Source organism: Passer montanus, unplaced genomic scaffold (genome assembly GCF_014805655.1).
Source record: "Passer montanus isolate IOZ18808 unplaced genomic scaffold, ASM1480565v1 scaffold136, whole genome shotgun sequence".
Taxonomy (NCBI): domain Eukaryota; kingdom Metazoa; phylum Chordata; class Aves; order Passeriformes; family Passeridae; genus Passer; species Passer montanus.
Genome location: NW_024360497.1, coordinates 549,258 through 574,024, shown reverse-complemented (window position 1 = coordinate 574,024; position 24,767 = coordinate 549,258). Strand labels below are relative to the sequence as shown.

Here is a 24,767-nt window from a genome sequence, read left to right as displayed (position 1 = left end):
TCTGGCTGATGGTGGACTGTTCAGGCAACTGGTGATGTATCTTCCTCAGCCACTACTCTCCCTCTCTGGTTCACATAGTAATGATTAGATGCATTACTTGCTTGTTCTTACTTGTTGCTAAAGCCAAAAGAGTAATAAGCTTATTGTTTTACCAAATGTATCCTTTTATTTCTGTTTTGTCTCAATATTAATAATAAAACAAGACCATTCTTCCTATTGGTGTCTGTGTCCATTCTATTGCCCCGTCAACTGCCAAAACAACGAGCAGGCAAGGGAAACAGGCAAGGGGCACAGGGAGGGGATTCATTGCCCAGAAATGCCCATAGGGCTTCTCTGCATCTGGCTCTTGCCTGAAAACACATACTTGCCTTGAAGACAAAGAAATGTAATGAAATGTTTGAGAAAACACTTTGCACTTGCAGTCCCTGCAGCACACAAAGGCACAGTGCAGTTCAGCAGCTGCCAGCCAAAACCCAGCTTTTTGTTCTTAAAACACAGAGACACTCCTGTGTAACCACACAGGGAGAGAGAGCATCCACCATATGATCCTGTGGCCTTAAACCACTGTCAGCAAAGACTGAGGCAGAAGCAACAAGCCAGGTGTCAGAACAACAGAGAGAGAGAGAGAGTGGTGCCAGGACTGGGGCATGGGAGGCTCCCAGGAGGGTGAACCCAGCAGCAGCTCCTGCTCCCAGAGGCACTGAATGGAAGAAACCTGCCTGAGGAAGCACTTGTCCTTCCCCACTTTCCCTGTCCAGCTGTCACCAGCAGCTCCTTCTCGGCCGGGACAGGGCAGAGCTCAGGAATGTGGGGCAGAGCCAAGTGAGATCCACACATCTGTTTCCTGCTGGCTTCCCATGGAGGAAAACATGGCAACGAAACAGAGTGTGATACACAGAGCTGCTGTTCATAACCCACTTTGCCTCTCCAGTCTCTCTTTGCTCCAGCTGTTACAGACCTGCCTGGTTTTCTTTCACTTGAAGTGGAGGAAGGAAATGGTGCTGCTGGCTGTGAATGCTCAGCCGTGTCCTCAGCATACTGGATCTGGACAGCCCATTTTTTAGACATGCTGCTGTCAAGGTGAGTCGTTTAGCCAGTGCCCAAAAGCTGACCAGTGCTGTTTAGCAGACCCCTTTGATTCCTCTTGCCTATCTTCTGGTGCCCAGAGTTTTGGTGTTCAGCTCACGTCATCAGCTCATCCCTTCACCACCAGCAGAGATGGCTGAGGTGAGTTTGTAGCTCTCTGGACAAGCCCCTCTCTCCCTTGTGTAGATGACAAACTTCCACTAGATGATTAATTGCCTTGGCTTAGCTGGCAGGAATTTAATCTTTGGGGATTTTTTTTTTAACACTGCAATTTAAAACTCACTCTGAAAAAATATTCAAAGCAGAAATACAATCTTTCTGGGCACTGAGAAAAAGTTAATTTGCTTTCTTACAAAAGTATGTCTTTCATGTAAAGGAAGTTCTGGCCCATGAAGCCAGTCAAAGAAATCTGAAGTGCAGTGTATTTTCTCCTGTCTCTGACCCCAAAGAAGTAAGACCAACTGCTCAGTTCTGTTTTTGATCCAGACCACTGCTAACCTCCATAAAAGACCACAAACCTCATGCTGTCTTCTGTCAGCCAGCAGCAGAAAGACTGGAAGATACCTACAGCAGTGCTATTTCAGACTGCTAGGACAATCTGTTGTTTTCCAAGTTAATAAATAAAAGGCAAACACCTTTCTCTCAGCAATTTCTAAAAACAGCAACACCCTTCAATTTAACAGCAGTTTTTACCTATGAACCTCGAAAAAAAGAAGTAATGAGAAGTCATGTAATCCACAAAAATTAAAGGCATATGAATTTATTGGTATTTTGTCACTGACAAACCCTAAAACTGTCAGGTGTTCTAGTCAATAAACACCAACAGAAGGCAACTTGAAAAGAGGCAAAAGCAACTCAAATGTTTATGAGTAAAGGACCCCAGTACAGTGAGATACGAGTATGTAAACGTGACTTTCTCAGGAACACCAAACCCACTGAGGACCCCTAATGACTACAAAGCAACTACTGCTCTGCAAGGTCTGTGGTGGGAAAGGCAGAAGGAAACAAAGTATAACACTGAAGTGGTTGACTACGAACATAAAACATGACAGCTTGGCCAAATAAATAGTGGGTGAAAATTACACCTCTGGGACATGGGATAGGGTGGGATACATCCCACAGGAACAGGAAGCATCCCTGAGATATATAAGTCATTGCACAGGGCCCTGATGAAATCTCAGAATAACAACAAAGCTGCGGTCTCCCAAATGCAAAAAAAAAAAAGAAAAAAAATTCACTAGGCTGGAAGAGTTGCCAGAGAAGACTGGAGGGTGCCTCAGGAATCAGAACACCTAATTTGTACAGTGAGTCAGGAAAAGGAGTGGCTTGTTTACCCCAAAAAATGTCACCATTGCATAATTCCAGCAGGGCACACAAGAAGTGCCCATACCAGCGTCTGTTTGCAGGAACAAAGATGAATCATCCTTGAATTGGCTCTGTGTTAAACAGTGTTTTATGAAAGTTCTGTGATGCAACATCCCCAGGTTGAATCCATCCCTCCCCTGTGCTCTCTGCGTGGGTGCCTCGCGTGGGCAGCACGATCGAGGGAGCACACATCTCCCAGCAGCAGCAGCAGCAGCAGCTCTATCACGTGTTTGGCTCCATCAGATCTGCTCCTTTTGTAAGGTAACAACACCTGCAGGCTGTAGGACAGGCAGTGGGAAGGAATTTGCTGCTCCCTGTGTGGATCAACAACCGTTCCACAGCCCCACTGTCACACTGCTGGTGGCACCATGGCAGGAGATCCCAAACTGCAGCTCCTCAGACTGCTCCCAGGCCTTAGCACACCTCTGTGCATGGTCCCACCAAATCACTTGCAGAGTCAAGGAATTTCAGGAAGAAAGGATAGCCAGTAGATGCCCCAATGCTACAAAAACTACCACCACTATGGGGTAAACACCAGGACTCAGATCAGGTTTATGCCTCTGGAAAAAAAAAATTAAATTGCTGCACTAACCAAGAAAACCAGAGTTTTCTCAGAGTTTTCTGGTTTGTGTCCTTTCAGCTCCTTGCTAGAAGTTTCCATTCAGCTCAGTATGAGTCTGACAGCCCCTAGACCTGTCCTCTGTTCTGTGTCATCCCTCTCTGCCCTTTCACGGCTGTGCCGGCTGACTTGGAGCAGCACAACAACACTGCCAGGTCCCAAACTATTGCCTGTGCAAAACCCACCCCAGCCTGGCTCTCCTGAAACTTCCCTTGATTTCCACAAAGCCTGTAGGAACCCCAAGGGTTTTAAAGGTCTGCTCCTCCATGTCATTTGGCTGAGGGTGGCCTCAGAAGTTACTGCCAGACAAAAGGCAGCACCACAGCGTGTGTGTGTGTGTGTGTGTGTGTGTGTGTGTGTGTTCACTGCAACTCCTTAAGGCAGCTCTAACCCCCAAATCAGTGGCCATCAGATAGCAACTGGTACTCAGCCCTCTCTTATTTGCCTGATGTATTTGATGCTTTGAGAGGGCTGAATAAGTCAATTAGTTTATTAATTTCCCTCCATTGCTAGCCCTGGGATCTCCTCCTGAAGAAATGCTGGAGCAAACTCATGCTCCAGCAAGACCTGCTGCATTTACCATTAATTATTCTTTGACCTTTCTTTATTGTTGGCTTTGCACACCAATTAAACACAGAACAACTGTAGTGGCATGATTCCACATCTGACTCCTGCTGCCCTTGGGGCTTATCTGAATCTCCCAGGGCTGCATCAGACACTGCTGGGCAGCACATGGCACAGCTCAGACTGGCCAAATCAGCACCCTGGAGCAGTGCAGCTTTAACCACACTACTGTGTGTCAGTCACTCAGCAAAGCAGCACTCACAGGCAATGGCTGTCAAGTACTTTGGATCAGAACTGTCATTTGGAGAGAACCAGCACACAAAAAGAACATTTCTGATCAGAAAACTCAAGAGTCCGTTTTGAACTGCTGCAAAGAAGAATCAGCATTTCTCACTTCCTATTTACAGATGCTTTCACAAATAAATTAACTTGAATGAATTCATCCTGATTTACCAGAGGATGTGCCAGGCTCGGTCAGTCCTGGGGCCATCAAATCCCAGGGCCAGCCAGAGCCACACTCTCAGAGCAGCTTTACCAGCACAGCCCACACCTTTGTGCCAGAGCAGAGGAACTGCCACACAACAGGCTGAGCACCGAAGCTCTCCTTACAGCCTCAGCACCAGCTCTGTTGTCCTGTGGCAGGGGATGAGAGAAGCCCTGTAAAGGCAGCAGCTGAACCCCGCTGAGGCAGTGAGCACAGCAGGAAACAGTCCAGGGACCATCTGAAGGTGGTTTTGTAGCATGAAGAGATTCATGTTCCAAGCAACCATGGTCCAGAAAGTTTATGTGACTGACCACCTAACCGCAGTCTCTCCAGTCCTGGGGACAGTACATGCTGGGTCACCTGGGCCTTTAGGGACCACGTCCCAGAAGAATTCAGCCTTTCTCCATTTCTGCAGGTGAGTGCAACTCTACAGCTCAGAGGCTGCATAAATCCAATATAAATGTGGACTTGGATATTATCCAGCTCTTTTCAATGGCAACCCCAGTACACTCAGAAAATCCTAGTTTAATTACATGAAAAATTACTGTCTTCATACATACCACATGAAATGTGTTTTTCACTGTTGTTCATTTTTAGGAGATTATCATGTTTTCCTTCCACTTGTCTCCATTCAGATGAAGTGTTGTAAAGGCTATTTTTGTGTGAGATTGTGTGAACGGGCTGCACACGTAGCCGGGGACAGGGATGGAGGAGCAGTTGTTGGAGAGCAGCAAGGCAGTCCATGCTGGGCAGGCAGGTGGTTGAAGTCTCCCAGAACTCCTAAGCTCTGGAGCTGTTGAAGCCACACAGACCGAGAACCTGAGTCTGCCAGGAGCCTTGTGAGACCAAGCACGGCCCTCACACAGCCCTGACTCTCACCACAGCCGAGCCACCGCGCGGGCAGGCACCACGGGGTCTGTGAAATGCCTGAGGAATAAAGAACTGTCTGAGGGGATTCCCAAACACCTCAGAAGCCACTGACGCTCCTCGTCCGAGCTGGCCCAGCCTGCCAGGCCTTGCCCGGCTGGGCAGAGCTCCCACCCAGAGGCACCTGGGATCCACAGAGGGGAGGGACGGCCCGCGGGGAGCGCGATGCCCCCGAGGACAAACCCATCCGTGTCCTCCGGCGGAGGAGGGGCTGTCCCTCGTGGCCGAACGGGACAAATCGGGGCACGGGAGCGGGACCCGGTCTGGCCCCTCCAAGCGCGCTCCTGCTAATTTCGTCCCCCCGCGGCCGCCGTAGTTCCGAGATGTGCCGGGAAGCTGCGGTGCGAGGGCTGCTGGGATATGTAGTCTGCCCGGACGGGTCGGTTCATTGGCGGTGTGTTCCCCGACGCCGCCCGGGAACTACAGCCGGCGGCAGCGGCGGAGCGGGCCGGGATGGCGGCCCCCTTGGTGCTGGTGGTGCTGGCGGCCGTGACGGTGCGCGCCGCGCTCTACCGCTCCAGCCTCGCCGCCTTCATCGCCGAGCGGGTCGAGGTGGCGTCGCCGCTGAACGCCTGGAAGCGAGGTGAGGCCCGGCGAGCCCGGGCCGGGGCGCCCGCGGGGAGGGCACCCGGCTGCGCCCCGGGCAGGGCCGGGCCGTGCTCGCCCGGCTCCGGACCAGAGCTGCAGGAGAGGCCCCGAGCAGCCGTGCCCGGGAGCAGCCGGTGCGAGCGGTGCTGGCGGCTCGCGGGGCGGCCTGCAGGCAGAGGCCGGGGCCGGGGCTGGAGCCGGGCGGGCACAGCTGCCCGGGGACACCGGGGGTGTCACACACGTGCACAGAGCCCGTGGCTGCACCGCCGCGGCCCGGCCCGCTCCGCTGTCCCTGCACGGGCCCCGGTTCTCTTGCCTTGGCTGCTGGTGTCCCCACACGTTATCGGCGATTCAGATTCTCTTCTGAACGCTGAGTGAGGTCCTGGGTAACCGGGGCTTTTCAGTGAGGGTCAGCTGTGTATCATCTGAGCCTTAGGAACCTCAATTTATTTTGAAGACGTCCCTCTGATATCCAGTTATTATGCAGGTAAAATTATTTGCAGGTAAAATTAATTTTGGGGTGGAAAAGTGCAGCCAGAAGTAGTAAAGGTCAAAAGTACAAGTGTATTTGATGACCTGAGGCCTCTGCCCCACTGTATAGAGCACTTCATGCTTCCTGTGCTATTGAATCTTTCTAAGTACCACCTTAGGGCATCAAGGTAGGTATCTAGATAGTGAAGAGGGAAAGTGGGACCATCCTGAAAAGTCTGGGCTGTCACCATACAGGAAGGCGGTGGCAGCCAGAATCTATTTCTAATAGATTTCTGTTTCTAACAGAAATATTTCTGTATCACTGAACTGAGCACCTCTTGTGTTTTCCTGCAGTGTCCTGCTTGTTTCCCTCGGAACAAATGGCCCGTTTCCCTTAGCTTCTGTCACTGCCTACTGCTCAGTCCCAGGGAACCTGTGTGCTCAGGAGGGTGGAGATGCCATGGAAAAGCACACACATGCAGTGCAGGGCAAGCTGTAACTCCATGAGCACAAAGGAGTTGAATTAAGGCTATAAAATGTCAGGAAGTTTCAACAAGAGATAAAGCTTTTAGCTTTGCCTGGCAATATGTGTTCATTTCTGTTCTTCCCTTGTGATTTTGGACGTTTGAGGCCTCTCTACATCTAATGGGGCAAAACAGTTCAAGTTCCATATTATGTTGTGGCTGTCCTCTTGAAATTAAGTATTTCTCCAGCACAGATGCCATGTGTCACTTAATGGGAGGAGATATTGTGCATATGATTTATATAGAGTTAAGGTCAAGACTTCATCTAGAACATTTTTAGCTGAAACAAATAAATAGGTGATGAGTGCCCATGCAGGAACAGGCACAGAGCTGGGGTGAATCTGCTGGCTGGCTGTTGGCTCTGGCAGGTATGGTTTCACCCACTCTATGGGTGATGTTCTTAGAGTGTCAGTACTTTGAAAACTGCAGTTTTACCCTCACGGGGTCTCTCACTTCCCACATTACAGGGTTCTAATGCAGGTGTTTTGTCTGTTTCAGTGGTCGAAGGATTAGCTCTGCTGGATTTAGGGGTCTCGCCATACTCTGGAGCTATTTTTCATGAGGTTGGTTGGTTTGCATGCTGGTTTTTAAATGTGATATTCCAGTGGCAGAGGTCTTAGTTTGGCTGCTCAGGGCCTGGAGAAGGCTGGGGGCCTGTTTTGTCCCAAAGACAAAAAAGACTGCAGAGAACCTGAAGGTTTGTCTGAGCAGTGGTTATGCAGTGACCAGCACAAGGACATCCAGATAATCCCAGTGAATTCCCTGTGCAGGGGCAGGCAGTGTCATATTTGTTGCTGCATAAAGAAACTCTGAGACAGGGGGACTCTGTAATAAGTCAGATACTCTGTTCACATCCAGCTGCTCCTGTCAGCACAAGCTGGAGCAGTGTCACTGTGAGTCTGGTAGGATTTACAGGGTATCGACACCTGGAGTCTCTGCATTTGCAGAAATTCTCATACTAGCACAAGCATGCAGTTTATTTATTCCTCATCTTGAAAACACCTTATTCCTGCAAAAGCACTTAAGCACCTCTGGGGTTTTGTGCCCTTGAATGCCCTTACTGACATGAGGATACACTCACACATTATGTCACCTGGGGTGAAGCAGGGACTTGGTATCCTCTGACAACTGGATTCTTTTCAATAAATTCTATTTCTTTAGACATAATTTCTCCCAGACTGTGAAATATTTCCCCATGCTTATTTAGACCATCACATTATTTTTAAACTTTTTAAAAAGAAATTTATTTTCTCACAGTGAAGGCTGAATTTGCAGCATGTAAATATAGTCCTTCCAGACTAAGCTTTTGTGTGATGGGAATAGTTCAGAAACATACTTTTCCTCTTACCTTAAAAAGGAAACACTCTAGAAGTAAGAGGATTGTAACCCTACAGCTTTATGTTTTTAACATACTTTCTTCTTTATGCATTATAAAAGACACATCTAAACAGCAGGGGAACCAACTATATAGGAAATCTTTAAAAGGACCTGCAGACAATCTGAAAAATAATGTTCTATTAAAAAAATACTTTCTAAAAGTGGTCTTTGTATGCTTTCTATTGTAAGTCTACCACTGTTGTAGTAGAATTGAAAAGTTGGAGTGGAATTCAGAGTTGATGATGTCTTTTATGAAGTGCATTGAGAACTTTGCAAGGAAAAAGACCAGTAAGTGTGCTTGAATTAATCACTTTGCTCAGGAATACCAGTGTTGGAGTATAGACCAAAGAAAAGTGCCTTTGGCAGCATCTAGTAGAACTGCTCAACTCTGGTAGCTTGTCTCATCAAATCACCAGTATTTTATCTGGACAGTGTTTGATATGGATTTCCCTTTTGTTCTTTCAGACCCCGCTGATAATCTATCTCTTTCACTTCCTAATTGAATATGCTGAACTGGTATTCATGGTAAGTGCTCATGGAAAGCTTCTCCTGAAAGGTTCCATTCAGGGAAATGCTGAGTGTGACTTTCTTTTTTCAGTCCTTCAGCCTCCCTGTAGCTCAAATTCCTGCTGAGCTTGGTTAATTAGAAAGGCAGCTTTGCATGCACAAGCCCTCATTCAGGCTTTTCCCTTCTTGTACATATTCCTTCTTTTTTGTGAGTTCTTGCTTAGGTAAGTATCCCCACACAGAAATAGGAAGGTGTCATTTTATTTCAAATTTCAAATGTTGTGTCTCACAGGTAATAAAATCCTGTGTCCCCCCAGCCTAATGCCTATGCTGCTGTTTCTGTCTGCCAAACCCCAGATGAGCAAGGAACATATAAATGGCTTCATCCCCCAAATCTCTCTTGTAAATTGTTCTCAGAGTTCTTCTGCACAATTCAGAAGGACAGAGGTGCTGTAGCTGGCTGCACACAGCACCCGGTGGAGCCTCTGTGCCCAGATCCCTGCCAGGCAGGGCTTGCAGTCCTTCAGCCTCCCTGTAGCTCAAATTCCTGCTGAGCTTGGTTAATTAGAAAGGCAGCTTTGCATGCACAAGCCCACATTCAGGCTTTTCCCTTCTTGTACATATTCCTTCTTTTTTGTGAGTTCTTGCTTAGGTAAGTATCCCCACACAGAAATAGGAAGGTGTCATTTTATTTCAAATTTCAAATGTTGTGTCTCACAGGTAATAAAATCCTGTGTCCCCCCAGCCTAATGCCTATGCTGCTGTTTCTGTCTGCCAAACCCCAGATGAGCAAGGAGCACAAATGGCTTCATCCCCCAAATCTCTCTTGTAAATTGTTCTCAGAGTTCTTCTGCACAATTCAGAAGGACAGAGGTGCTGTAGCTGGCTGCACACAGCACCCAGTGGAGCCTCTGTGCCCAGATCCCTGCCAGGCAGGGCTTGTTGAGCCAATGCCATGTGCCCTGTGCTGCTGCCTGGGCAGTCTGGGGCAGCTCAAGGTGCTCTTGTGCTGCCCTGGTGGCCAGGTGGGTGCAGCCAGCCGGGCACTGCCCTAGTGTTGCTGTGCTCTCACTACACCAGTGATTCTCTCTATTACTCTCACGTGGTGCTCTCCAATGAACAGTTTCTTTCCTCTTAATTCCCCATTCTCTTGTTTTGTGAATATAAATGTTTTTGTACAGCTCTTGTCTCCAAGGTGAAGTGGTGTATAAGAGCACTGTGCAAGTCAGCCTTTCAGGATTTTTAAAGCTTGTGTTTTGTTCCCCTGATCTGAGTCAGATCAGAGCTCCTGTTAAATGCTGACCAATGTATTTTTCTCCATTTGTTTGTTTTGCTTACAATCAGGCTGTCCCTTGCTTTTTTAGATAACTGATGTGCTAACTGCTGTTGCCCTTTACTTGGCAATCCAGGACTTCAACAAAGTTGTGGTAAGCTGACTTCCCAGTGTTGCTGGTCGTCTTCTCTTAGCAAATAAAATTATCTTGGGCTAAAGAAAATATGTGCCAGAGGATGCAGTGTCAAGTTGTTGTTGCAGTAAATCTGGTCATATTTTAATGATAAACAAACAGAACTGAATGTGGTAGACAGCTGAGGCATTTTGAGTTCTGTTGTGGCACTGTCACAGTGTCTGTAGCTACACACTGAGTGGTGATCACAGCACTGTACAGTCTTCTCCACCCTGGGTGTTATACCTTGGAGAGGGTTTCTTTGCACACAAGCATGAAGTAAAGCACAGACTAGAAATGTGTAAAGGAAGGAGTGAAACCTTCCAGCAGTTCTCACGTGAGCATTTTATTATGTGAAAGTCTGACATCAAATACTGCTCACTCCCTTCAAGTTATAAGGATGTGTGTTTGGAGGTGAGTGATTCCTCCCAGCTCTCAACATACACTTTGTGTAAGCAGTGCTGTGCTCTTTGCAGTTCCAGAGGGGTGGGGATTAGGTATCAACATCAGCAGGGGACTACATTTTCTACAGCATCTCTGTGGTATCCCACCAGGCTATGAGCTTGTTCCTTGGCCTCTGACTTTGTGCTTAAGGAAATAACCCAGGATAGAACTGCAGGCATGTAAGAATTGCACACGTGAGTTACTTCAGTTGTTGAGAATGCACTGCTAGCATCTCTGGCCTTCTGTCTCACCATAACATAATTCAGTAAGTTCATACTTCAGGTTTCTCTCTTGTCTCCATAGAGAGCCTCATAAAACAAAAGAGATTGAAGAGAGATTTGTCATAGAAGTATCCATCTTTAAAACAACAAGGACTGCATATGTATGGGGTTTGGGTTTTCAGGGGCTTGTTTGTTGAACAGTGAATTTATAGAGTTAGCTTTTCATTAGAGATCCAGAGAGGTGTTAGGAAGATTGAATATTGGACTCTAGTGTGGTGAATTCACTGGTAGCTGTGTCAAGACATAGACACAGGTAATTAATGAAGTTTAAACAAGTAGAAAATATCTGTTTCTTCCTGACTCTCATTTCAGTTTTTAAGTATTTGGGGAAAGATAGGGGTTTTTTGTTCTCTACAACTTCCTCACATAAGTTCTAGCTCGCACCACTTCTATTTCCACAATAGAAACCCCAGGTAACTGGCTGAGTAATATGAAATAGAATTACACAAATAGTACAAAATAATGGCTTTCCTGTTCTGACAGTCTTTGATCATTCTCCCTTGTTCAGTTCAAAAAGCAGAAGCTCCTAATAGAACTGGATAAATATGCACCAGATGTGGCTGAACTCATCCAGACACCCATGGAGATGCACTACATCCCCCTCAAGGTAGCACTGTTGTAAGTATTGCTCCTGTAGGCTGCCGTGGGCTGCTTTGGTTCCTCAGCTCCCTTTGGGGTTTATTTGTCTCATTTGGGCCTTCAAAAACTGTCAAAAGTTGGTTTTCTTTCCTGCAAAAATTCTGAATTTCCTATTGGCCCTGAATACTCAGTTTGAATGTGAAAATCAGATGCATTTACATGTGCTTGTTGTCAACGAGTGAATTCACTCAGGCCCTTTGAGATGGGCTCAGCAGCAAGGTCATTATCTGGGTAGCAGCAATGTTGAGTCAGCACAGATCACATTCCCATTTATGTTGCCTGTATGATAATCAAATTTCATATCAAAATTGATCCAATGTCTTCCAAATGGTGTCTTCAGAAAAGTTTAGGAGAATTTTTCAGCAGCTGGACAAAATATCTGAATGTGTGCTGAATATCACAACTTGAATATATCAAACTTCACCCTTTGAACATCCCAAATTGCTTATAACAGTTAAAAGATATTTTCATGTTGTCATTTTATTAATTTCATGCCTTGGTATTTTTCTATATACAAAACATTTTTTTATTTCAGAAGGCTTCAACTAAACTAATATGCAAGCAAGGTGCCTACTGTTAACAGATTTTTTTAATTGATATTTTGACACAAAGAAATTATCCAAATTGATCTGTATCAGAGAGAGTTCTCCATTAGATAAATTGCCATTTTTTCTTATTTGCATATGAATTTTTTAAATGGCACAGTCCCCGTGACCAGAAGGGTAAAGTGGGCAAATTGCAGACTGTTTTGCACATTGCCACAGCAAAGTTGGCATTAAATTGTACCTGTACTGCTGTAGGCTGCCTTCTGGAAACACTGACAAAGACAGACTGGGACTTAGAGACGTAGGAAAATATAAAGAGGGAATTAGGAAATTGTCAGCCCTGTCTACTGACTCTTAGTTATTGGCAAGGCTGATCAGTATATTGTCATACTTATTGTATTGGTAGTCCTCCAAACCTTTTTCTTTGTTCTGAACCTACTTAAATGAGATTATTGTAATTCTTATTTCCAAAAGGAGCTGGCATGCTTGCTAACTAAAGTGCCTGAATTCTGGAACAGAAAGTCTCGAAGAGTTTTTCCTGTAATTCCAGTTAAAATGTGCCAGTCTTGCATGGCTGGCTGGTTTTGTGCTCAGATAGTGCCATGGTGAAGGTAAAGGCTTGCTCTGCCACAGCAGGAGAGTGGTTAGGTTGTGGGAAAATCTGCTTATTTCTCAGATTTCTTGTTTTCTCCTCATCATGTTTGCTCCTTATTCCTCTTCAGAAGTAGTAGGTGTGAGTAGTAAAAAAAGTTTCCTTTGGACCAGATAATCCTAGATCTGACTGAGTAAATGTATAATGCTTCTGCAAAACAAGAAACATTTTTGGTAGTCACTTTCTAAGCCAGAACTTGCATTTTGGACATCTTCCCAATGTCTCTTTTCTGTAGTGGGCTCCCTGTGGCCCCTGTGTCCAAGTCTGCAATCCAGAGGTCTGGTTTTTGCTTCAGGTTGAAGAACCTGTTCAGCTGAATTAATTTACTGATGAGAGGATCCCATCAAATGTAAATAAACAAAAAGAAAAGGCAAAGTGCATCTTTTTTTTCTTTGAACATCTCTCTAATTAGATGCTCCTTTGGATGTAACCTGAGCTTTTTTCTTTTTCAGCTACCTGTTAAACCCCTACACTGTGATGTCTTGTGTGGCAAAGTCCACCTGCGCCATCAACAACTCTGTCATTGCATTCTTCATTTTAGCTACAATAAAAGGTAACACAGTGAAGAAAAAAGGGTTCTTTATGACTTTTTAGAAAGATAGAAATGTACCAAAAAATAAATCCAGGGGGAACTTTACAGATAGGATCGCTACAAAGATCTCAATGAAACATGGCACAAACAGGACTGAAACAAGGTCAAAGTTCTACATGAATTTGTGATATCCAAAGACTTTATAGTCAAATGAAAACTTAACTTTCACCTCAGTGTACCTGAGTTTACGTTAAAAGCTGACTCCTTTTCCTGCTTGGCTTCAAATAGTTTTCTCTTCAGGAAGAAACACATCTGTGTGTTGCAGAACACAAGAGCTCTGTTGCTCTTCTTTTGTATGTCAGTATGCACTTAAATGTCATATACAATTTATTTTCAAAGCTTATCCTGAACTTTTATTCAAAAGCAAGCATTTGCCTGCAGCTATTATTTGGCTTTCACTCTCAGTTGTAAACATGGTTTGAAATGAACTAATTAAGCTTTGGGGAAGCAGAAGCAGCAACCAAAGACCCAAACCAGCCCAGAGGAGTAGATTATGTCAGAATTTCATTCATTTTCTACATAATGCCAGCTTTCTGTTTCTTTTGACTTCCCATGCTGAAATCTTTTAGCCTATGTGATTTGTAATAGTCACCTAAGTTTTAAGGAGTTCTCTACTGGATCACAGGAAAGGTTAGTCTGATCTTTGGTCTCCAGCAGGGCCTAGACTGATAAAGATAGTTTTTATCTAAAGAAAGTTTTCCTATAATTATTGGCTAATTGAGTCAGGAGGTGTTTTAATTTAAAACCATTTGCAATAGCAAACAAGTGGGGTCTGTTTAGTTAAACTGATTTACTGTTCACTGGTACCCTGAGACCAAAAGTTTGGTGATAGACAAAACTGTCTTGTGGTTTGTCCCTGACTGAGAGTGTGGCATTCTAGAGTTTAAGTGGGCAAAGAGGATATCAGGTTGTGGCTGTGATTTCTAGGAATCACTTATTTAGATCTGTGCACAACTGAACAGTGGCTAAAATACAGGATAGGGAGGTTTCTGTCAGGAGAGTGTGGTTGAAGAGAGGAGAGACTCATCACCAGGTAACCCTGTATTTTCCCTTTCAAAGGAGGAAGCAGAGAGGAGCTCTCTGAGAGCTCTTGCTGTGTGAGCTCTATTTTTACAGAGTATTTCCACTCAGTCTGTAGCTGTGCCTCAGTTTTGGTATCAGTAAAGCAAAGCTAATGCTTCTCCACTCCTTCAGTGCAGACTTTGCTTGCTCTCTTGCACACAGCTTTGCTGAGGCTGCAACACGTTGTGGTGATGAGGTTATCCAGCAAGCCCAGTGTGGCTGGATATGACTGAAGTAAATGTGGCTGGATATGACTGAAGTAAATGCATTCCCATGCATTAACAGCAGCCAGCATGGCTTTATATAGAATCTGAATATGAATATATTTATATTCATATATGAATCTCTTTCTGTGTGAGTGACAGGAGATACAAACCAGCCAGTGGTTCGTTCTTATGGCTCATTATGGCTATGGAGTCATTCTCCATTCAAAATGTCATTAACAAGAGGACACCCTGCAGGATACATTCTGCTAAAAACTCCTTTAAGTGGTGTCCTGGTACTTGTGAATCCCCTGCAGAGGATTATGAGTTTCTTCCCATTTGGACTTCCTGTCTGTATGGCTGTTTATACTAAAAGTTCCTTATAAACTTTTTTTTCTTTGCAGGTAGTGCCTTCCTCAGTGCTGTGTTCCTGGCCTTAGCAACATACCAGTCACTGTACCCTCTCACCCTGTTTGCTCCAGCACTGCTTTACCTTCTACAGGTAGTGATTTCTACCTCTTGGCACCTTGTAGCACCTTGTCTTCTTGTAGCTGTGCAGGGACAGTCCTGGGGAGGGGAGTCAGACAAGTGCCAAGTTTCAGAAGAAGTGACTCTCCTCAAGCCTTGGCAAGTGTGAACCCTGGATGGGAATGCCTGTGCTTGGAGAGAAGGGAGCAGGAAGTCTGCAGAACTGGCTGGTGTTTAGCTTGCCCAAAATAAGTGCTCTTCTTTGTGTTATGTGAGCAGCAATGAGGGGCTCAGACCCAGAGAAATTAAAAAATGCTGGTTTGGGGTTTAATGGCAAGAGGCATGTTCTGGAAAGAGGCTGGTTGTCCTTTCTCTCTCTCCATTAGCAAGACCCTGAATCCCACCAGGGCTGCCCTTGCTAATTTTATCCTGCTTTGGCAGCAAGGTGAGGCTTTGGCAGCAGAGGCTCAGCTCACTTCACAGAACTCTTTGTGATAATCTTTAGTATTTTAAGTACTTAAAATTCTGAATGCTGCTGCTGTGCATTTCACCAGTCTTTTTGTTACTTCTGATGATGTTTATAGCTTATCTTTACTTAATTAGCCTGTTCTCAAATCTCTGAGCTTCCAGACAGAATGGAAGTCAGTTCTGATTAGTTTTCTTGCTCTGACATGAATGTCTCTTCTTTTTTTTCAGAAATTTTATTGTTATTAGTCTTTACTGACGAAGAACTGTGGAGTCAGTGTTGCTTTTTCAGTTTGATGAATTTTAGGAGAATTTATATCTTTAATATTTTGGGTCTCTTAACTTTAGTCAAAGTAAACTGGGAGTGAAGTGCAAGCATTGTACTTTGAATTCACAAACAATAATACAACACAAACACAATAAGTGCTTTGATATGTGATTGCCTAATTTGCAACTTTTAAAGGCAGTCATGCCAGTGGGTGTCCTTTTATCTAAATTTGTAAATGAACTTTCCTGCTTTCTTTGTACAGAATTAAATCACTTTTCTCCTGCTCTTTTCAATCTGTCCTGCCAAAATTTTTGATAGTGTTGCTTATGTTGTCCTAGCAAGTGACATTAAACCCACTACAACTGAGAAAACCCAGAGCCCACAGCAGCAGGGCAAGTTCTCTACACATATCCTGTCACTGCAAACCCCAGGGCCACATCACTGGATGGAAAAGCCACATCACTGAGCTGGAGCTGCAGAATGCTGAGTGGTTCCCAAAGGTGTTGGCCCCTGTGTGTGTTTGTCTGTGCACAGGCAGTCAGGGGACCTGACTGGGGACTGAGATATCCCTGTCGTGTTACAGGGACATGTGGCAGTGGTAGGACTTTGTCTGAGGAAGCCACCTTTCAGAGGGGCTCCTTTTTGCTTAGGAGCTCAGTGGATGTCCTCTTGCCCTGATTTCAGCAGAGCAGGAGTGCCACAGGGTGGGGGTTCTGGAGCAGGGCATTTGATCACCCCCTGCAGTGGGGTCATGCAGGAGAGGACAGGCACCAGTGCAGTAATGCAAACATCTGAGGTACCAGTGCAGCTGTGAGGAGGGGTGTAAATGTTTCACCTCTGTGTATGCTCACAGGAGGGACTCACTGCAAGCAGAAATGATCAGCTTTGCTACTGTATTGTCAAACACAGCTCTGAGAGTGTGTGCCATGTGTGTGACTTAATTGGCCAGAGGGAAGAACAACAAGCAAATTGTGCTTGAAAGCTGCTCCTTCAAATGCCATAGTGCCAATGTTTGATGCTTTCTTTCATCAGTTTAAAATGATGTTGTGAACACTCAGGCTTTCTTGTGGCTCTCCACCTGATGAGGTGCTTCTGTTTCTCTTTCAGCGCCAGTTCATACCTATCAAACTGAAAAGCAAAAGTTTCTGGCTCTACACCTTGCAGTATGCATCCCTGTACCTGTGCAGCCTGGTGGTGATCATCTGTCTCTCCTTCTTCCTACTCAACTCCTGGGATTTTATCCCATCTGTTTATGGGTTTATGTAAGTATAAAGATTCTTACTGGTGGTTTTCTGTCTGGCCCTGCCCTGCCCACCCAGATTATTTCTTGCCCATCACACACAGGTGTGTGCTTGACCCAGGAAGTGTGTGGTCTGTGATTTACTGGCAATGCAATACAAGAAAGAATATGTGGAGGAAAGCAGCCATTAGCCAGCTCCAACTTCTGTTAAATAAATAATAGCAAAAATTAAAGACAGGAGCTGTTTTCCACTGAGTGATTGGAAATGGATTTGATTGTTGAGCTACCATGGCTGTGAAATATTCCTCTCTGGAGAAATGTCTGCTTGAGAATAGTTTAAATCCTACTGTGACATCAGGAAGGATTCCTCAGCAGAATTTCAACCTGCTCTCTGTGTTTTCATCATTTGGTTCTCTTTCATGGATTTACAATTTAGGACCTACATACAGTAGCACACAATGATTAATTAATGCAACAAAAGCAGGGCAGGGAAGAGCAGCCATTAAAAAATTTACCACTGCTTTCTTTTCAAATTTCAGCCTTTCTGTTCCAGACCTGACACCCAATATTGGCCTTTTCTGGTACTTCTTTGCAGAGATGTTTGAGCACTTCAGTCTTTTCTTTGTATGTGTGTTTCAAATCAATGTGTTCTTCTACACCATTCCCTTGGCAATAAAGTTAAAGTAAGTAACAATGTGTTTCTCTACCACTTTTTTTTTATTTTTTTACTCTTAAGTTATCCAGTGGATGCTTCTAAGGCTGAAGTTGGATCTCTTGATCTACAAGCCTAAAAAAGATTTTTAACAGGGCTTATCCTCCTAATTTCCCATAGTTTCAGTTCCTCTTAAGTAGAGTGTCTTGGTCTCTGCACTGGAACTCTGTGTTGCAAGCATCAGCAGAGGCAGCAGAAATGGAGGCTGTAGAAGTGCCAGCATAAGGCTCTGTAGTCAGAAAGCAAGAACTGGCTGGAACTTCCAGCTCTTCATTGTCAGAAGAAATGTGGAAACTTGAGGACCTTTCTATCTGACTTCATTTACTTCTTTCTGATAAAAACACCCATTAACACACCTGGATTCTCTGTGAGCTTGCCCTTTGGCTTGCACTGGATAAATCAGTTGTACCAGAGGAATAACTTCTCCAAATTACCATCAGAGGGCAGGTGCTAATTGCTTCTGGTGCATAAGGCAGAGCTGGGAAGCACAGTGCAGGTGTAAATGTCTACTGAGCTTGCTGGGTGAGGGCTGTGGCAGATGTGCCTCCCCTGACCCTGCTGCTGTGCAGGGCAGCTCCATCCACCCCATCCAGCATTCAGAGCCTAGTCTGGAGACAGCAGGGCTGCAGGAGCCTCTTTGAGCCTGTCCTGCAGCACATCTGTGCCCTTGCTGATATTCATTTGCAGTTTCCAGAGGCCCTACTGCATCTCCTTAGCCTTTGTTTTCCATTCCAGGGAACACCCTGTGTTCTTCCTGTTTGTCCAGCTCGCCATCATTTCTATCTTCAAGTCCTATCCCACCGTGGGAGACGTTGCACTGTACATGGCCTTCCTTCCAGTCTGGAGCCACCTTTACAGATGTAAGTTCTTTATGCTTGATTATTATTTATCTGGAATGGAAAAGGGCCTGCCAAATAATTAAATTAAATGGTCACCACTAAACCAAACCAGACCCAAGTTCATAGGCTCTCATGGCCTCCATGGGGTGTCTAGAAGGAGGCTGGATTTTGGAGGTTTTTTCCTCTGGTGATACAGTCCCTAACACGTTTTTAGGATTTGAGTTTAAATTGGTCAAGGAGGGAATTTTCACTTGTACCTTATCTTCCCCCTCTCTCCAACTTGTTCTGAAGATTATCTTTTTTTTATAAGAACCTTTTGCAGTCCTGCATCCTCCAGATGCTTCACTCCCATTTAAGGCTGTGTAATTTGAGCAGTGCTCCTGCATTTGGTGAGTCCCCCAGCCTTAAAGTGCTGAATCTTGCAGTTGTGCTTTGTTTTGTATCTGCTTGTTTGCTGAGAGTGAAAGTAACTGAGTTACTCCGAGCAGTTGTCCAGACTTTCTTAAATGCTTCAAAAAGATCCTCTTTAGCTCCTGAAATCACAGAGAGCTTCCTGTGGATTCTCAGGCTCAGTCTATAGAACCTGCTTCCATGGGGAGATTTGGAAGTGTTGTGTTTTTCTGGCATTTCTTGCTTAAACCAGCTGCTTTGACCACCCCTGCCAGGCTGTCCAGGCCTTTCACTGCAGCCTCCTCCAAGCCAGGCCAGGTGTGTTCATGGACAGCTCACCTGCCTGTTGTAGGAGACATAATCAGGGGACCTGGACACCATCTGCTCTGTGGCTTTCAGACTCAGGAGAGCTGAGACCACAGCTGTGATCAAGTAGGGCAGGAGTCCCCAGGCTGGCCCTGAGCACATCACAGCTGTAGCAGGGAGAGGGACAATCATCTGTCACAGGCTCCTACCCCGCAGTGTGTGAGCAGACCTACTGAACAAGAAATCTAAAACAGGTGGGAAGAGGTTTGGATGTGACAATGCTCCCAAAACATCATCTGCCCTCAGCTGCAGGGTGATGGGCGTGGGCTGAGCTGGAGCCAAGCACAGAAGCATGAGTGTCAGGATGGATTACAGCAGTGCTACTGAAGGACAGGCATAAGCACTTCACAGAAAACAAAACCTCTGCTGGCCTGGTAGTTCCCAGCTGTTTTAGACAAAGTTGTGCTTGTTTTTTGTCCACCTGACACATACTCAGGCAGACTGCTGGATTCTTGCACCTCCCCATGTCATGTGTGTGTCAGTGCATTTGGCCTGTATGAATTTCTTCCTTTTATGGTACTTTCATTTCTTTGCCACCTCCCAAGAAAGTATCTTTTCCTATAACTCACAGATTGATTTTTTTCCTTTGTCATTAGCTTGATGAGGCAAGGGATTAAACTGCTCTACTTTCCAAATTGGGGTGTTGTGGCAAGGCCCCTTTTGCAGCCTGCTGGTTACTGTAGTGTAGATACCAAAAAGCCAAAGTCATCCAAGAAAGGGGGTTTGGAATCAGGATCTAGAAGGAAGGAGCTACACATGGGGATTTCACACTGCAACAAAGGCAGAGGTATTTATTTTGAAGGGAAATATAGTGGATTTCTTATAACCACTATCCAGGAAGTTACTAAAGCAACCTGTGAAGCTTATTGGAGGAAAGTATGTCTTGGCAAGTGCCTCTCACCCCCTGCACACCCTAAATACCATTGCTGGTTGTGTGACCATGACTGCTCAGTAATACATCATTTTAACAGCTGGTTTTCTTTTACAGTCCTCCGGAACATCTTCATCCTGTCATGTGTGCTCATTTTCTGCTCCTTCCTGTTCCCTGTTCTGTGGCATCTGTGGATTTATGCAGGAAGTGCCAACTCCAATTTTTATTATGCCATCACGTTGACTTTCAACGTAGGGCAGGTCAGTAGAGTGAGGTGAATGAAGCTGCACTGGGGGCAGGCTGCTGGATGGGGTGGCCTGTCAGCAGCAGTGAATCCTTCAGGATGGGGCTAGCTCTCTGCATCCTGTGTGGTCCTGCACAGGAGCTGCCTGGCTCTCCTCCTGGATTCTGCCTGTTCCTCAACCCGTCACACCAATGGGAAAGAGCTCTTGTGGTGTGAGCTGTGGTTTAACAATCCAGCCCAGCTGACTGCAGGTTCTGTGCTGTGTTGCTGATGGCCACCAAAAAGCATCCCTGTATGGCAGAGCCAAGCACAAGTGAATGGAGAAGGGGAGCTAAGGGGGAAAGATGGAGAGACCTCAGGGCAGTAGCAGTGGGGCCAGAAAACAGACAAATGAGAGCTGCCCATGCTCAAGGACATGGCACCAGTTTTTCTGAAACAAGGCAGCACGTGCAGAGTCCCAGTGATGCCCTCCCTGCCTTTCCTGGAGCCATTCTGGATACATAACTTCCACTGGCCTTAGGGAAAGCAGGGCTTAGCACCCTTGATGGGTGGAATTCAGTGTACACAGGTGTTACAACCTTTTGTAAGTCCTTTTTCTTCTCTGTGCTGCTTGTACCTGAGCCCTGGGGCAGTTTGACGTGTGGGTGAGCAGAATTTTCATTTCATGTTAAAGTTGCCTTTAGTTTGAATGTGCCTCAGCCATTTATGCTTGTCTGCTTCTCCTAAAGCCAGAGGAACACTTTTGCCAGGGCAAAAAATCACCTGCTTTTACCCTTGATTAATGGGGAAAACACTGATTTGGTAAAACCAAAAGAGACTGCATAGGTTGAGAGGGAGAACAGAGATTCTGCTAAGAGGGGCTGATAGGAAACTGGGAGTGGTTCATTGCAGGTCCTGCTATGGAATGAAAGGAATAGTAAAACTTTAACTAGAAATAGCAGGTGTTTGTTGATATTCTGAGAGGGTTTTATTTCCTACCTGAGAAAGTCATAGCAGATCCTGCAAGGTCTTGTGCACTGTGTAAAGGCAGATAGCAAGTTCTTGTCTGATTTCCTTGTGAGAAAGCCCTAGCCCTCATCCCCACCTCAGCTCTTTCTTTTCCCATTTAGCTATCTGCAGAGAGGCTTAGTTAAAGGTAAAATCACCTGCACTGACAGAGCCTGTCAGCAGTGCAGCAAAGCAAGCAGATCATGGCTGACCTCTCCCTGGGTCTGTTCTTCACACTTTCTTCCCTGACCTCAGCAGTCTGCAGCCCTGTTTCTCTTTCCTCTGCTCTCCACCTGCTCCTCCATGCCCTCCTGTCCTGCCACTGAGCCTCTGCAGCAGCTGCTGTGTTTTTCTGTGCTGTATTGCACCGTAACCCAGGCAGGCTCTGACTGTCCCTCCCCCTGTGCCCTTAGCACTGCCGTGCACTTCAGGTGACATAGTGCCAAAGGGATGCTTTAAGTGGCATCTGCATGCTAGGACACGAGGACAATCACTACCAGCTCGGGCTGGCATTGAAAAGGTTTTCCACCCTAGTTCCCTGCTTCTGTTTCCAGATGGAGGGCAGCAGTCCTGCGGGAAGGTCACGCTGTAAGAGGCTAAGTGACAAATGGCACTACTGAGCCAGCAGGTCTCTGTCACAGCCCAGTCTGCCCCACCAGTGGCAGCTTCCCAGAGTTACAGCTTTAGAGTATCTACTGTCACCTGTTCCTGCCATCTCAAGGCCCCCAGGTGTGGGAACAGTCCCACCATGTGCCTCACTACAGCCAAAAGTGTCCTGGCTCAGGGCAGAGTGGCTGGAAAGGCCCTGGGGATGCTGCTCAACAGCAGCTGAACAAGAGCCTGGTGTGCCCAGGTGGGCAAGAGGCCAATGACACCTGGCCTGTACCAGCCATGGTGTGGCAGCAGGACCAGGGCAGTGACTGTCCCCTGTGCTGGGCACTGGTGAGGCACCTCAAGTGTTGTGTCCAGTTCTGGGCTTATCTGTTCAGGAAGGACATTACAGGGCTGGAACATGTCCAGAGAAGGGAACTGAGCCCCAGCAGCAGCTGAGGAAGCTGGGGGTGCTCAGCCTGGAGAAAAGGAGGCTCAGCAGGGACCTTCTCACTCTGCACCTCCAACAGGAGGGTGCAGCTGTGGGGGATCAGACTCTGCTCCCAGGGAACAGGGACAGGATGGGAGGAAATGGCCTCAAGCTGTGCCAGGGCAGGTTCAGGTTGGACATTAGGAGCAATTTCTTCACAGAAAATATGGTCAGGATTTGGAAGGGGCTGCCCAGGGAGGTGGTGTAGTCCCACCCCTGGAGGTGTCCAGGGAATGCCTGGATGTGGCACTCAGTGCTCTAGGCTGGGCGACATGGTGGTGGATCAGTCAAAGGTTGGACTTTGTCATCTCAGAGGTCTTTTCCGGTTAAAATGAGCCTGTGATTCTGGGACAACACTAGATAGACAGAAGGAGTCCTGTGGGTGCAGCTAAGATGCCTGTGCAGCTGTGCCACAGCTGGACCTGCCATTGTTGTACATTTTGGCCAGTTTATGGAGCTACTGTATGTGAGTCTCCCTTAGCTTAATATGGCAAGGGGATGGACAAGGTGTCCCAAGGTCACAGTGACTCCCCCAGGATCATGTGCTGAACAGCCCAGGAGCTGCTTAACCCCCAACAGGGTCTGTCACCAACACGTGTCCCTCTTTATTCCTCTCTGAAGCACCACTGATGTGTCTGAACATCCCACTCCACAGATCCTGCTCATCTCGGATTATTTCTATGCCTTCCTCCGGCGGGAGTACTACCTCACTCACGGGCTGCACCTGACGAGGCAGGACGGGACAGAGGCCATGCTGGTTTTGAAATAAGGACTGTACCACCATTTCCTGGGACACGGGCCACTCCGAGGAACATGCAAAGCTTGGGGTACATGGGGTGGGTGGGGAAGGTTCCCTGAATGAGGTCTGACTTTGGGAATGGTACCTACTGGAAGAAAGGGCTGAGGTTCTGGGAATAACCCCCTGAGCTGCAGGCTCAGCACAGACTGTCAGAGCTGCAGTGCCTCCCCCTCAGCTGTGCTTTTCACTTCGACCTCAGCCATCAGCTCTGGGCAGTCCAGCAAGAGCAGGAGTGTCTGAGCTAAACCCAGGGCTGGAACTCAGACCATGAACTGTTTTCCACCACTGCTTCTTGGAGATGTTTGCTTTTCTGGGGATCTTCCCCTTCACTGCTTTGACCAGTAATGCTCCTGCTTGGCACGAGGCAGTCTCTGGGTACCTGGTGCCCCAGTCCTGGCTGCAGATTCCATTTGTTGGTGGCTCTGCTGTTGAGGGATCTGGAAGAATCCCATGTGCTCAGTCATAGTGGGTGCTGTGAAAGGGTTGGGTGACCAAGGATGATGACCTTGGACGACAGCTGGAGCTGCTGCCACACCTGGTAACCTCAGCACAAGTGGGAACCAGAACTGGGATGGGATGGGATGAGGAGCAAGGTGGGTACCAGGTAACTGCTCTATCCCCTTGGAGCAACACAGCCATGCCAGGAGCTGCACAGAGGTGTTGCAGGTCTCAGAGGGAATACTACTGAGGAGATGGACTCCCACTGCTCCCAGTTTCTGTTGGGTGACAGAGCCTGGCAGTGCTGGGCTCACACTGTGCTGCTGTGATCACTTGGGGCAGCAGCTGGGACCAGGAGGTGTCACAATCTCCCTGTAAAGCCCCAGACCAAATCCAGGAGTCTCAGCCACTGCTGTTAGGGAGTTGTTCCACAGCTGCTTATCTCTGCTGGATGTGCACTTGTCTGTGTCACCCCTGTGCCAGTCAGTGCGGGGCTCAAGGCTGTGCACGGGGGCTCCCTTCAATCAGCTCCCCTGGTCCCCCCCACTCCTCTCTGTACTCAGACCTGCTCACCTTGGAGCTGCTGCTGCTGCCCCCTGAATGTGACACTGGGGTGAAGCCACCAGCCCTGCTGGCTGTGTGGTGGCACTGAGATGCAGTGACCCGAGTGTGCCGGCCGCCTCCGGCATCGCCGCTGCTCCCGCGGGACAGCCGAAGGGCACCGAGCAGCTGAGAGATGGATGTGGCCAGGCAGGTGTGCAAAGAGACCTTTCTTTCCGGACAATTCAAACTTTTGCCTTACTGCACTTCTGTCAGCGCTCGGGGGGAGCTGTGCCCGGCCTGGGGCGGGCCCGGCGGGAGCGAAATAAACTCTGCGAGTTTTGGACACCTCGTGTGCTCTGGCTGCAGGGTGAGGGTGGTGTGGGACACACTGAGAGTCACAGGGAGGGGGTCTGAAAGCAAACACGGGTTGGGGGGAACAAGTGACAAAAAATGAAACAGGTCTGTGGGGCAGGCTGAAACAGCTGGGCTTTAGGGCAGGGCCCGTCTGTACAGGCTGCAGCAGCTGCGTTTGTTCCTGGGGCTGTGCACACCCTCAGCCCCCTGGGCTGGGTCCCTCTGGGTATCCTGAAGGAGCAAGTCCCAAATTTGGACTTGGGCAGTCCTGAGGAAGGTGGTGGGGTCAGCACTGGGGCAGGGGAAGAGCAAGGGCAGAGACAAGAG

At 47.0% G+C, this 24,767-nt stretch overlaps 1 protein-coding gene across 3 annotated transcripts; it reads left to right on the top strand.

Moving 5' to 3' along the window:
- The first annotated feature begins 5,385 nt into the window (after nt 1-5,385).
- On the top strand, nt 5,386-24,431 carry PIGU (phosphatidylinositol glycan anchor biosynthesis class U). 3 transcript variants are annotated; one of them, XR_005626560.1, is made up of 12 exons: nt 5,386-5,628; nt 7,127-7,191; nt 8,471-8,530; nt 9,877-9,939; nt 11,191-11,300; nt 12,971-13,071; nt 14,780-14,877; nt 16,684-16,838; nt 17,356-17,499; nt 18,264-18,388; nt 18,678-18,756; nt 20,112-20,244. XR_005626560.1 is itself a non-coding variant. In XM_039699584.1 (12 exons), exons 1-12 carry the CDS (start codon nt 5,499-5,501, stop codon nt 23,073-23,075), a joined length of 1,308 nt encoding a protein of 435 aa, XP_039555518.1. In that variant the 5' UTR covers nt 5,392-5,498; the 3' UTR covers nt 23,076-24,431. The 3 variants fall into 3 exon arrangements, 2 of the variants coding, with proteins under 2 accessions (XP_039555518.1, XP_039555519.1); XM_039699584.1 differs by lacking the exon at nt 18,678-18,756 and adding an exon at nt 22,962-24,431 and having other exon boundaries at nt 5,392-5,628; nt 20,112-20,254; XM_039699585.1 differs by lacking the exons at nt 7,127-7,191; nt 18,678-18,756 and adding an exon at nt 22,962-24,431 and having other exon boundaries at nt 5,513-5,628; nt 20,112-20,254.
- The last annotated feature ends 336 nt before the right edge of the window (nt 24,432-24,767 follow it).